Source organism: Saccopteryx bilineata, chromosome 2 (assembly GCF_036850765.1).
Source record: "Saccopteryx bilineata isolate mSacBil1 chromosome 2, mSacBil1_pri_phased_curated, whole genome shotgun sequence".
Taxonomy (NCBI): domain Eukaryota; kingdom Metazoa; phylum Chordata; class Mammalia; order Chiroptera; family Emballonuridae; genus Saccopteryx; species Saccopteryx bilineata.
In genome coordinates, this window is record NC_089491.1 from 338,183,533 (window position 1) to 338,198,219 (window position 14,687).

A 14,687-nucleotide genomic window follows, 5' to 3' on the forward strand; every position below is an offset into this window, starting at 1 on the left:
TTATGTCTTGGAGCTTGTCACATATATTTGTTGTTCATCTGCTGAGGTCTCAGAGTAGCTAGGGTAGGCCATGGGGAGAATTGATTGCTTATCGATCTCTTTTTTTTTATCCTTAAGTGAGAAGGGGGGAAGCAGAGAGACAGACTCCCACATGTGCCCACCCAGGGTCCTGCTGGCAAACCCCCTACGGAGCCATGCTCTGCCCATCTGGGACTGTGGCTTGTCAACCGAGCTATTTTAGCGCCTGGGGCCAACTTGGTTCAACTGAGCCGTGGCTGCAGGAGGGGAAGAGAGAGATAGAGAAGGGCGGGGGGAAGGGGTGGAGAAGCAGATGGTCATTTCTCCTGTGTGCCCTGACCGGGAATTGAAGCTGGGACATCCACATGCCAGGCTGATGCTCTGCCTACCACTGAGCCAACCAGCTAGGGCCTGCTTACTGATCTTAATGATACAGTTTTTCATAGTATATTTTTAGATATTGCAGGTATGTAAGTCATTTCTTTAATCTATTGCCTTATTTCAAAGCAAACAACATATTTTGATAACGTTATATAGAAAGTTTGCAGCTATAATAGCTGTTACAGATATTGATCTTTTTTTTTTTTTAATGGCTTTCCATTGGCAGATTAGCTTATTTGTATCCATGTCATAGTAAAACTGTTATTAGAAGAAAACTAATTCTAAAACCCTTGCCACTGCCTGGTCTCCATTTAATCCTTAAATCAAGACCCACAGAGCATTGGTGGATGAAGGTGGCTGAGAAGGAGAGGTTAACCTGGGGTGCTCACAGCTAGCCACATCTGTGACGTATAAGGACATGGATTGTGGGTGCTTTTAATGTCTGACCAACTGCTGGCTTCTCTACTATAGTCCTTTTTAGCTCAAGCGCTTAACCAAACGACACTCTAGAATTCCGAGGTCAGAGTCACCTACCAATGACAAGATATTCCTACATACCCAAATCTATGGTTAGGCTGCAGCTCAGATCAGTTCTGAACAGCTTCCTCTCTGGAGTCAGTGTCTGAATTTCCCAGCCCAGGTGGTGGCCCTGTTTCAATGCAGTTTAAGAGACTAGAGTTGGATTCTTCCCTTGTCCTGCATCTAGATGTCCATTTCCAGGGGCCCCTCTGATAGCGTGACATTCTTCTGCACACAAAGCTGTGCTCACCCCCCAGTCACTTTGGAATCCTGCTGACTTCCTCAGGTAGGGATCATTTTTGAATGCTTTCCTGATACAGTTTGGTTTTACCATTTTTGATATCTTGGCTGAAATCAATGAAGAGGCATCATTGGCCCTGGCCGGTTGGCTCAGCGGTGGAGCGTCGGCCTGGTGTGCAGGAGTCCCAGGTTCGATTCCCGGCCAGGGCACACAGGAGAAGCGCCCATTTGCTTCTCCACCCCTCCCCCTCTCCTTCTTCTCTGTCTCTCTCTTCCCCTCCCCCAGCAAGGCTCCATTGGAGCAAAGATGGCCCGGGCGCTGGGGATGGCTCTGTGGCCTCTGCCTCAGGCGCTAGAATGGCTCTGGACGCAACAGAGTGACGCCCCAGAGGGGCAGAGCATCGCCCCCTGGTGGGCATGCTGGGTGGATCCTGGTCGGCGCATGCGGGAGTCTGTCTGACTGCCTCCCCGTTTCCAGCTTCGGAAAAATGAAAAAAAAAAAAAAAGAGGCATCATGAAAACACATAAAATCATAACATCTCCAGCCCTTTGACCTTACATCACCTAACAAACCTGTTTTCTTAGCATGGCTTAGGGGTATTCATAATTTTTGATGTAGGAGTCATGAAGTTTGCCTGACCTGCATCCTAATTTGGCATCCTTCTGTGTCAAGTTGGGCCAAAAAAAAAAAAAAAAGATTAAAAATTTTATTTTAAATAAATGGTGCACTGAGAATTTTTCTACAAGGGCAGAAGTTCTTCAGAAAATGAAAGTTCTTACATCATTTCCCTTGAGCACTGAATTTACAAAGCATCCTGGGTTAGAATGCATTATATCACATATTTTTCCTTGATAAGATGTGCAGGGAAGATTTCTTAAAGTGACCTGGCTCTTGCCAAGATCAACCCAATTCTTTTGCAGATTACTGCTCATCTTGGACAGGGGCCAGTTGGTCAAAATGCAGTGACAACATAGGTACGTCAGTGCAATGGTGATCTTCAAGCCTGGGAAGCTTCTCTGTGCTCTGTAGCTTGGGGGGTAAAATGCTCTTTTTGGTTAGTACATGAGCCTGTAAAGCAGCACTCCATTGGGCAACAGTTGGCCAATTTAGTGGCCAAAGTAGACATCTTCCTGGTCATACTGCCATCTCCAGGCAAGAGAGAAGTCAGAGCTCAAGTATTAAGTACCCTGCCTCGTCCCACTTTCTTTTGTGTATATAGTTCTTTATTTTCTCAGCATCTTACTTTTTTTTTTTTTAACAAAACAGGGTAGGGGAAACAGCTTCACTACACAGATGTTTCATTATCCGCAGAGCCGTTTTCATAGTTCTGAAGCTTTCACAAGTGGTATCTCTTTTCAAAGTTCAACTTCCCTCTTACTTAGAAAGCCTTTCATACGTTCTTCCCTCAGAAATGCACCAAAATTGTTGCAGGTCCTGATGTGTTTCCTGTTTTGCATCATTGCAAGCCTTTGGCTCACTTTTATACCATCATTCGCTGTCTTGGATCAGACCTTGTCTCCCAGCAGGCCTGGCAGCGGCAGTTTCGGGTTAGGCCATAGCCTCGGGGTTTTCTCATTGGACCATGAGCGGAATTTAAACCGCTGATCCCAAGGGGAATAGCAAACATCCAAAATGTAAGAATATTTTAATTATCCAATCTCCATCTAATGAGAAATTTATTTGGCAGAATGGTAGGCAGGATTAGTCACTCTCCATAATTTCTAAATTTTTATTTATTCGAGTGTAATCTAGCTATTCTAGTTTAGTCTTTAAGACCCTGGGATCTTTAGTGGCCCAAAATACTGTGTCGTAAGTTACTTTGACAATATTTTGAAGGTAAGCTATTTCCTCACTCACTTCCCCTGACCCTACTGGATTATTTTGAAACAAATATCCAGTGTCTGGAGAAAGGTGATTGGTTTCCATACTTTTTATTCTTTTTGCAGTCTCAGTCCTTGTTAGGTGAGGGAAAAAGTTTTACGTTTGTATTATGTTGTCAGAGATAAATTGTACACTAATCTTATTTCAATTGTGTTTGGGGCTACAGTGATGCATCAGCCCAACAACTGGCTTGTTTGCTGATACAACAAATCAGAAACATGGTTATGATTGCCTTGCCTTGTGGTTGAACAAATAGTCCTGTAGGGTGATATCCCTTCTTAAGGCCCCCAGTTGGCTCCTAAACTCTACTTGATCGCTGGGCCTCTGTTTCCTTGAATTTCAGGTCCCTGCAGCAACTACCTTATAAATGTTTTATGTCATAGCCCAGTTTGAATCCATGGTTTCTACTGCTCCTCCAATCATCCTTCTGCTGGGAATACTGAGGGTTGATGGCCTGAAGTGAAAGCTGCTTATTGCTCCAAACAAATCCAGTGACTGCAGTTGGTGTTAAAGATTTGCCTCTTGTGTTGTGGTTGGCTCCTTAAGTCTCTTCTTACTTTAAAAATAAGGTTCATGCCCTGGCCGGTTGGCTCAGCGGTAGAGCGTCGGCCTAGCGTGCGGAGGACCCGGGTTCGATTCCCGGCCAGGGCACACAGGAGAAGCGCCCATTTGCTTCTCCACCCCTCCGCCGCGCTTTCGTCTCTGTCTCTCTCTTCCCCTCCCGCAGCCAAGGCTCCATTGGAGCAAAGATGGCCCGGGCGCTGGGGATGGCTCTGTGGCCTCTGCCTCAGGCGCTAGAGTGGCTCTGGTCGCAACATGGCGACGCCCAGGATGGGCAGAGCATCGTCCCCTGGTGGGCAGAGCGTCGCCCCTGGTGGGCGTGCCGGGTGGATCCCGGTCGGGCGCATGCGGGAGTCTGTCTGACTGTCTCTCCCTGTTTCCAGCTTCAGAAAAATGCAAAAAAAAAAAAAAAAAAAAAATAAGGTTCATGAAAAAGGTGCTGTTTTCACGAGGGAAACTCTACCTTTCTAAGACAATGTCATTGCTCAACCTGTTCATTTACTTTTCTGCAAAGCCATGTTTTCGTTTTTGTTTTTTAGCTTTTTTTTTTACAGAGACAGAGAGAGAGTGTGTCAGAGGGAGGGACAGACAGACAGGAACGGAGAGAGATGAGAAGCATCAATCATTAGTTTTTCTTTGCGACACCTTAGTTGTTCATTGATTGCTTTCTCATATGTGCCTTGACCGTGGGGCTACAGTAGACAGAGTAACCCTTTGCTCGAGCCAGTGACCTTGGGTCCAAGCTGGTGAGCTTTGCTCAAACCAGATGAGCCCGTGCTCAAGCTGGCAACCTTGGGGTCTTGAACCTGAGTCCTCCGCATCCCAGTCTGATGCCCTATCCACTGTGCCACATCCTGGTCAGGCTGTTTTTTAGCTTTTTAATATGGATCAGCATGTGTGGTTCATTTCAGCTCCTTCACTGCCAAACCTGGGAGCAGGGACTGCTTCAGTTTCTCTGCCTTCTCTGTCTGTGATGACCAAGGTATAAAGCTATCTGCTGCACCGGACTTTAAACTTCACATTATCCTTATTTTTCTTGATCTTGACAGATTTGGCATCCTTTCGTCTGGCTGTAAGCAAGAAGTCCTTGATTTCTTGGAATCCTCAATAGGAGGTTTTAATTGTGGTTGAACTTGAAGAATAAGAACTGGATTTCCTAGAGGATTTATTTGATATGAGGGATACTTGCATCCGCTTTACTGTATGGACACTTCGACAAAGAAGAGCATTTTTTGCGTGATTCCTAAAGTCTTCTGAAACAAAGTAATAGACAAAAGGGTCAGTGCAGCTGTTGAGGGTGGAGAGGCAGAGGGCTACAATGCACAGGGCGTAGACGTGGCTCTGGCCCCACTGTTTAATCATGAAATAATGCACTACGAGCAGAAAGTTACTAGGAGTGAAGCAGATCAGGTACATGGCCAGGACAGTGACGATAAGTTTAATCACTCTCTTCCTCTTCTTTCCTGAGTTCTCATCAATGGCAGAGGACTGAAGTGCTCTGATCATCAGCACATAGGCAGAAGCCATGAGGAAGGCTGGGAAGAGAAAGACTCCAATGGCCAGAGAGAGGAAATAATTGAACATGTCCCCCACCAACACCCCTTCAGGTAAAACATCACGACAGGTGGTGATGTTAAGGGCAGAAATGTGATTGGTCTGCCTCACAACATACAAAGGGATGGTGACCAGCAGAATTAGCAGCCACATTCCCAGGGAGATACCGATGGCAATGCTCGTGTTCTTCCTGGTGTGCACCCTAAGGTTCACAATAACCCAGTACTGCTGCATGCTGAGGCAGGTCAGGAAGAGAATGGAGCAGCATATGTTGCCATAGAAAAAACCAATGAGTACCTTGCAAAGGGATTCCCCACAAATCCAGTTGTTGCCATGTATATGATAGATAGGCAATCATCAATGGGAACCGCCTGATGGAGAGGAGGTCTGCCAAGGCCAGATTGGCCATGTTAACCACAGCGGGGTGCTTCTTCTTTGTCCAGAAAAGGAAGACCCACAGGGCCATGCCATTACTTGGCAAACCGACCACAAACACAATCGTGTAAACAATAGGAAGGAAGACAGTAGTCAGTTTTCCAATGAGGAGGGAGGCAGAAAACACATCCACAGAAAAGCCTGGTTCCACTATAGTTCCTTCAGGGATTTGAGATGAGTCAATCTTACCAATCAGACTTCTTCCTTTAAAGCAGTAGTCCCCACCCCCCACCCCCCGTGGACCAGTACCTGTTCGTGAGCCTTTTGGTACTGGTCCGCAGAGAAAGAATAAATAACTTACATTATTTCTGGTTTATTTATATTTAAGTCTGAACAATGTTTTATTTTTAAAAAATGACCAGATTCTCTCTGTTACATCAGTCTAAGACTCACTCTTGATGCTTGTCTCGGTCACGTGATACATTTATCCATCCCACCCTAAAGGCCGGTCCGTGAAAATATTTTCTGACATTAAACCGGTCCATGGCCCAAAAAAGGTTGGGGACCACTGCTTTAGAGGATTTATTGACACCCTTTAGACTTGAGTACTCCTTCCCTTCCCTGCTCCACTGTCGACTTCGGCCTCTCCTGGTGGTCCCATTCGGTTGCTCTCTGGGTGCTGGGATCCCCATCAAAGCCAGGGAGAGGAGGCTTGGATGGTGTGATTGCAGGAGGCGGAAGCCGCTAGCAGGACGGTGCCCAGGACGGTGCCTCCCAGCAGCCACACCGCGCCCGGGCTTCACATCCTTACAGCAGTCCTGTCACGGGTGTTTTTGTTTTTTAACTTTAGCATAGCTCTGAATGTGACAGAAGTTCATCTCCAAAGAGCCATGTTTCTAGCCTGCAGAAAACTGATGCCACCCGACAGCAACTACAGCAACTATTGACCAAGATGTGAGATGGTTACTTTCTCGCGGTGAAGCAACTCCGACTGAAGGAGTTACTCTATAGCAGAGCGTTTACTCAAGAATTTCTTGTGAATGTGCTCTAGCCATGCAGCCATTGAAAAAATACTGTCTACCGCACTGCCTTGAACCCCCTGGAGAGGGTACTTTATTTGATGTACTGCTGCCTTCGGTGGGAATTACACAGAGCTGGAGTTCATATTAGTCAAATTTATTGCAATAAATTAACCTTTACTCCATTTCTCTGGAGTAGTTGAACCTGGACGTTGGAGCAGAGAGGGTAAAGGATATTACATAGCTATGCACCTATGATTGAGGCCGCTTACTCCATTCTGACACTTGCTCTATAGAATATTTGTTCGAGTTGTCCAGGCAGCCAAGTTGGCTAGTGAGTATTTTTATTGCTAAAGCACCCCAGGGTTCCGGTTGAAGGGCAGGGAATGGTATTTGTAGCTGGAATTCCATGTACACGTCCAGGAACCTTAGCATTTTATAATCTTTATTTCTGCACCTAAACACTGGGGGTCAGTATTTATTCATAAATGCCCCTGGATTTGACTGCAAACGTAGGTCATACCTTAAAGGAGCTGGAATTGATGGCAGGATTTTCTTTTTTCTCTCTTATTATGTAACTCAGAGCTCCGCTTATGTGAACAGAATGTGTAACTGCAGATGATGATGGATCCCCGTGAGAGTGTAACCTGGGAAAGAGGCAAGCAGTTCTAAATCTACAATATAAACTAGTTCCAAGTCCTCGTCGGTTTCTGGACACTTGTTTGGCAATGCTGGTTCTCCTTATACAGTCAGACGCCTCACCGTCATCAGCTGTATTCCTGGCCATCGGCCTTGGCTTTGTTTCTCCCGATGAGTTACGTTCATTCTCTCTCCTTTTAGCTTTCAAAATCATCCTCTCTTTATCCTAAATACTCAGCCCTTAATTCACACCCTGATATTTTCCTTCTTTAAAGATTTCACCAGTCTCCGAGCTGATCTTCCAGCCTCCACTGTTACTCTCCAAGATTGGTCGGGGTGACCACACAGAACTTCATGCAGACTTTCCGACACACCAGCACTCAGCTCTTTCATGGCTCTGCCTTAGCACTCATTTTCCCCTCCACCCGCCCACTTGCCCTCTTTCCACTGGCTGCCTAACATCTGCTCACCCCTTGAGACTCTTCAGCTCCTGCAGAGCCCTGTGACTTACAGATGCTGGGCCTCGCTAGTCCCCCTGTCTCCTCTTCAACGTCAGGAGAGTGCTGTGAACTCAGCCCTCTGCTTCATGAAGCTGGTAACGTTGTGCAAAGTTACTCTCCAGACTTTTTTCAGTGCTAAACTCTCCATATTTATGGACTTACTCTTTAAAACATTTCTTGTCTAGCCCTGACGGGTTGGCTCAGTGGTAGAGCGTCGGCCTGGCGTGCAGAAGTCCTGGGTTCGATTCCCGGCCAGGGCACACAGGAGAAGCGCCCATCTGCTTCTCCACCCCTCCCCCTCTCCTTCCTCTCTGTCTCTCTCTTCCCCTCCTGCAGCCGAGGCTCCATTGGAGCAAAGATGGCCTGGGCGCTGGGGATGGCTCCTTGGCCTCTGCCCCAGGCGCTAGAGTGGCTCTGGTCGCAACAGAGCGACACCCTGGAGGGGCAGCAGAGCATCGCCCCCTGGTGGGTAGAGCGTCGCCCCCTGGTGGGCGTGCTGGGTGGATCCCGGTCCGGCGCATGCGGGAGTCTGTCTGACTGTCTCTCCCTGTTTCCGGCTTCAGAAAAATACAGAAAAAAAAAATTAAAAAATACAAAAACAAAAACATTTCTTGTCTAGCAGATGTTTGATCTTCATCTGCACTGTTTCCTGTGGCCGTCTTCCGACTATGAAGCAGAGATGGACAGCCTCTTGCTGCTGGACAGGAAGGTAAATGAGGCTGGGTAGCATCAGCTCAGAGCATTTCTCTGTTAGCAGCAACTCTAATAGTGCAGAAACAGGGGACCTAATGAGTTGTAGTTTTGCTTTCTATTCAAATCGTAGAGTTAAATGTAGCAGTGCCAAGTATTTTGACATCTGAAAATAAGCAGAGAAGATTCCTTAATTCTACCATCCTGTGAATGACTTTATTTCTATATGCATTTTTCACATAGATATACTCTTAATTTACAGCCCATTTTTGAATTCTTTTCTTCATTGTAAGCATTTGTTTCATGGGTTTCAAACAATCTCCATATTTATATGAATAAATAGTGTTCCATCATTTGAGTAGAACTTAAATGTTCCAAAGAGGAAAAAAAGAATAGATGCTTCCAGTGTCCTGCTATAATAAATAGTTCTGTTCATATAACTTCCCTCCAAGCCCATCATGAAGATTTGTGAGACCCAGTACAAATCACAACAGACACACACACACTGTCCAAATTGTTATATATGGTGTAAGGAAAGGGTCCAACATTTTTTGCATGTGCATATCCATTTTTCCCAACGCCATCTGTTGAAGAGACGATCCTTTTCCACGTTGTGTAGTCTTGGCTCCCTTGTCAAAAATCATATGACCATATATGTAAGAGTTTATCCCTGGGCTCTCTATTTTGTTCCATATAACACTATTCTATACTGTTTTTAATTTTTTTGAATTGAGACGTCCATCTATAATTGGCCAAAGAATACAGTTGTCCAATGAGGCTACAGTGAGCAACTCTCGTGTTCATCCTTTTTCACTAATCTGGTACCACAGAAGCTCCACAAGACACTGAGTGGAGCTAGAGAGCTTAGATTCTTCACACCAAAAAAATTATGAGTTTGTTTTTGTCTCAATGGAAAGAAATGGAGTTTGCTTTCCTTCTTTTCTGAAACCATCTGCTGTGATATGTAGGGAATCCAGAGCTTGTGCATGAAAATCTAACTGGATTATATGAATACATACCTAGGAGTAGGTGACTTAAACATTTACGTGCAAAATAAATAAATAAATAGATAAATTTTTATTCTTAAGCAAGAAGTGGGGAAGCAGAGAGACTCCCCGCAAGCATCCTGATGAGATCCATTCGGTAAGTCCACTAGGGGGCGATGCTATGCCCATCTGGGGTGGTTACTCTGTTGCTTGGAAACCAAGCTATTTTAGCAACTGAGGCAAGGCCATGGAGCTATACTCAGTGCCTGGGCCAACTTGCACCAACTGAGCCATGGCTGTGAGAGAGGGAAAGAGAAACAGGGAGTGGTGGAGAAGCAAATGAGTGTTTCTCCTGTGTGCCCTCACTGGGAATCAAACCCAGTACATCCACACACCAGGCCAATGCTCTACCACTGAGCCAACCAGCCAGGGCTACAAAACAAAATTTGTGCCTTCTTCAGCATGGGTATTTTTATTTTTTTATTTACAGAGACAGAGAGAGAGTCAGAGAGAGGGATAGATAGGGATAGACAGACAGGAACGGAGAGAGATGAGAAGCATCAATCATCAGTTTTTCATTGTGACACCTTAGTTGTTCATTGATTGCTTTCTCATATGTGCCTTGACCGTGGGGGCTACAGCAGACCAAGTAACCCCTTGCTCGAGCCAGTGAACTTGGGTCCAAACTAGTGAGCTTTTGCTCAAACTAGATGAGTCCGCGCTCAAGCTAGCAATCTCGGGGTCTCGAATTTGGGTCCTCCGTATCCCAGTCCGATGCTCTATCCACTGCACCACCACCTGGTCAGGCAGCATGGGTATTTAAAGCCACAGAGCTCTGGCCTAAGGAAAATCTCTGCATCAAGATTCTTTGGTATAAACAGTAGAAACCACTGTCTAACAAAACAGGAATTTATTAAAGGAAGGCCAGACAGTAAGCTTGGAAGACCTTAGCTGAGACTAATACCCAAAGCCTAGTGTGGGAGGACTCCAGCAAGGACTCTGATGCCCTATCATTGGGTACAGACAGTGCAGCTCCCACAGGTGATGTTGGGCACTGAGTGCCAAAACATCTGCTACTGCTACCCAACTGGCAACGGTCTGGTACAGTGGTCGGCAAACACATTAGTCAACAGAGCCAAATATCAACAGTACAACAGTTGAAATTTGTTTTGAGAGCCAGATTTTTTAAATTTAAACTATATAGGTAGGTACATTGTTATTAACTTAATTAGGGTACTCCTAAGCTGGCCAAAGAGCCGCATGTGGCTCGCGAGCCGCAGTTTGCCAACCACTGGTCTGGTAGATTGCAAAAATAGCCATGGATTCTCCACCTCCCCTGAATACATCCATCCATGCTTCCTTACCATGAAACTTTGAATGCCCTGCCAACTGGTTCCGGGCTCAGCCAATGGGATGTCAGGAATTATGGCACAAGCAGGGACTTGAAAATGGTACACAGTGTGTACAGTGGAACTTGTCTTCTCTTGGAGCCCTGAGGCTGCCACGTGAAGAAACCCAACCTGGCCTCCTGGATGATGAGGTACACATGACCCGGTCACTCCTGTTACCAAGACCTAAGGCCTGACCACCACCAGACCTGCGTTTGAGACCATCCCCATCACCCATCTGCTAGCTGACTTGTTTGTTCACCATGGATACGTGAGTGAACCCAGCAATGATCAGCTAAGTTAGCGCAGACCATGCAGTTTGGCCAACCCACAAAGTCAGAAGCTGAATAATTGGTTGTAAGTATAAGCCGTTATGTTTGAGGGTCTCAGTAGAAACAGCTACCTGATATTAGTTTACTGAATTCTTTCACATACCTTATCTCACTTTACTCTGCTCACGACCACCCTGTAAGACAGGAGCAGCAGGTGTATTATTCCCATGTTCCCAAAGGGAGGAAATTGAGCCCCACAGAAGCACAATGAATTGCCAAATGTCAAACTGTTAATAAATTAAAAAATTGAGTCCAAAATAGAGGTAACCTTGACCCTCCAGTCAAAATGTACAGGCCAATGATATTGTTTTGTTTAGAGCAAAGGTAAGCCATGATTCCTACCCTGTGGAGTCTTGAGAGATAAGTTAAATAAGATAATCTATCTTATTAACAATCTAGCATTGTGCTTGACCACAGAATAAAATTTAAATTGCCCTAACCAGTGGCTCAGTGGATAGAGCATTAGCTTGGTATATGGATGTCCCAGGTTTGATTTCTGGTCAGGGCCACAGGAGAAGTGACCATTTGCTTCCCCCCCCCCTTCTTCTTTCCCTCTACCCTTCCTGCAGCCAGTGGCTCAATTAGTTCAAGTGTGGTCCCAGGTGCTGGGGATAGCTCGGTTGGTGTGAGCGTGTCAGCCTCAGGTGCTAAAAATAGTGTGGCACTTGAGCATTGGCCCTAGTGGGCTTGCTGGGTGGTTCCCAGCTAAGGCACATGTGGGAGTCTGCCTCACTATCTCCCCTCTGCTCACCTAAAAAAATATTTTTTTAATTGCCTTTAATTTCTAGAATGAACAGTTTCCTTACCCCACTTTTTTCTTCTCCCTTGGCGATGGGGGGAACCTAACTGGGTGTTTCCTTGGATCAACCTGGACCACTTGAAAAACCTTTATCAAACTCTTACCACCAAGAATGATTTGGGAACCTTACACTAGAGAATGGCTTGGCCAACTTTTCCTATGAAGGGCAAGCTAGTAAATATTGTCATCCCTAAGGGCCATACAAACTGTTAAAATTACTCAACTCTGCTGTAGTGTAGAACAGCTATAGACTATATGAAAATAAATGGATGTGTCTGTGTTGCAATAAAACTTTATTTCCAAATATAGGGAATGGGCTTGGTTTGGTCCACAGGCAAGAGTTTGCCAATCTTCAGTCTAGAGCAGTGTTATTGGTGGCTTTATTAGAATCTGAATGTCCATAGACATTACTACCATTGTTAAAAGATGAGAGACTTGCATATCTAAGAGACCTTAGTTTGAGGAAACTAACCCACACTCAGGCCCTACTATTTATTTATTACACCAGGAGGAAGCACCTTATTAGACCAGCATTTTGAGTACATGGACTGCCTTGCTGAAGAGGATTATCTCTTCCCACGAGCACCATGACAAGAGTGTCAAAGACTACTAGATGTTCACTAAGACATTCTCTTTCTTCCATAATAAAACATTGTAATAGGTATATAGCCTGCCAGTCAGAAACTACTTTTTCCAGCCTCCCTTGAAACTAGAGTGGTCATGTGTGTAAGTTCTCACTAATTGAATGTGAGTAAAAGTGAAGAGCTCAACTTCCCACCTCACATTCTTAAAAAGAATTACTGTCCTAGATTTACTTTCTCTTCTCTCTTCCTTATAACTGGCCCAAAAATATACCAGAGACCTAGCTTTGATCATGTAAATGAGGACAGTACTTGAGACCAAGGCTTCTCAAGTCTAAGTATCCACCTGTAAAAGAATCAAGCTGGACCCTTACCTAACCACTGTATGTAAAAATTAACTCAAAATGGACCAAAGACCTAATGTAAGACCTAAAAGTCTTGGAAGAAAGCTACATGACATTGGATTTGGCAATGATTTCTTCATATGACACCAAAGGCACAGGCAACAACAACAGAAAGATCGACAAATTAGGCTTTATACAAATTGTGTATCAAAAGACAATATCAACAGAGTAAAAAGACAGCCTACGGAGTGGTAAATAATATTTGTAAATCATATATCTGATAAGGAATTAATATCTAAATATATAGTGAACTCCTAAAACTCAACAATAAAAAACACTCTAAAAATGGACAAAGGACTTCAATAAATATTTCTCCAAAGATACACAAATAGCCAATAAGCACATAAAAATATGTTCAATATCACTGAGCATTAGGAAAGTACAAATCATAGCTACAATTATACACTACCTCATGCCCTTTAGGATAGCTAACATCAAAAAACAACTACAGAAAAAAAAAACCCCAAAACCTCAAAACAGAAAATAACAGGCATTGATGAAGATATGCAGAAATTGAAACTTTTATGCACTGTCGGTGAGAATGTAAAACGACACAGCAGCTGTGGAAAATATTATGATGGTTTTAAAGAAATTAAAGGTAGGATTACAATATGATTCAGCAATTCTACTTCTGGCTATATGCCCCAAATAACTGAAAGCAAGATCTTAAAAAGATATTAATACAGCCATGTACATAACAGCATTACTCAAAATAGCTAGAACAGAGAAGCACTCCAAGTGTTCACTGACAGATGCATGGGTAAGCCAAATGTGGTGCATACATGCATTGCAATATTATTCAGCCTCAAAAAGGACATTCTGACATATGCTACAGCGTGGATGAACTTTAAAGATATGTCTTGTGAAATAAGCTAGTCACAAAAAGGCAGATACTGTGTGATTGCATTTATATGAACTATTTAGAGGAATCAAAATTGTAGAGACGGCAAGTAGAACGATGGTTGCCAGAGGCTGGGGAGAAGAGGGGCATAGGGAGTTAATGTTTAGTGGGCGCAGAGTTTCCGTTTGGCAAGATGAAAAGAGTTCTGCAGCTAGATGGTGGTGATGGTAGCATAACATTATAAATGTGTTTAATACCACCCAACTGTACATTTAAAAATAGTTACAATGGTAAATTTATGTTACATGTATTTTATCACAATTTTTAAAAAATTTTAAGAAAAAGAAGAATCACCTGAAGAGATGGTTGGGGCCTAAGAATTCAATTTTTGTTTGTTTGTTTGTTTGTTGGGGTTTTTTTTCCTCTTAAGTGAGAAGTGGGAAAGCAGAGAGACAGACTCCCACATACACCCTGACTGGAATCCACCCAGCAAGCCTCCTACTGGGTGATGCTCTGCCTATCTGAGGCCACTGTTCTGTTGCTCAAAAACCAAGCTATTTTTAGTACCTGAGGCAAGCCATGAGGCCATCCTCAGTGCCTGGGGCCAACTTGTGCCAATGGAGCCATGGCTGTGGGAGGAGAAGTGAGAGAGAGAGAGAGAGAGAGAGAGAGAGAGAGAGAGAAAGATTAGGTGTGGAAAAGCAGATGAATGCTTCTGCTGTGTGCCCTGACTGGAAGTCGAACCCAGGACATCCACACACTGGGCCAATGCTCTACCACTGAGCCAACCAGCCAGAGCCAAGAATTCAAATTTCTAACAAGCTCCCAGGTGCCTTGATGCTGCCCATCCCTGGACCATACTTTGAACATCACTGCCCTACAGGGAAACATGTTAACCATAGGGAAGGCATTTGGGTCACAAGTGATCTTACGTAACAGGGAAAAGAGAAATAAACTTTCTCAAGCAGCATCAGTGTG

The 14,687-nt window shown here is 44.5% G+C and overlaps 1 protein-coding gene and 1 pseudogene across 1 annotated transcript; both read right to left on the bottom strand.

The window, feature by feature from the left end:
* Positions 1-4,475: 4,475 nt before the first annotated feature.
* Positions 4,476-4,699, bottom strand: LOC136322613 (large ribosomal subunit protein eL38 pseudogene; annotated as a pseudogene).
* A 6-nt stretch (positions 4,700-4,705) lies between these two features.
* LOC136323433 (proteinase-activated receptor 2-like) lies at positions 4,706-6,335 on the bottom strand. Its single transcript, XM_066255271.1, is given in 3 exon segments — positions 4,706-5,500; positions 5,502-5,799; positions 6,232-6,335. Coding segments are annotated over 3 exon segments (1,197 nt in total).
* Positions 6,336-14,687: the final 8,352 nt, after the last annotated feature.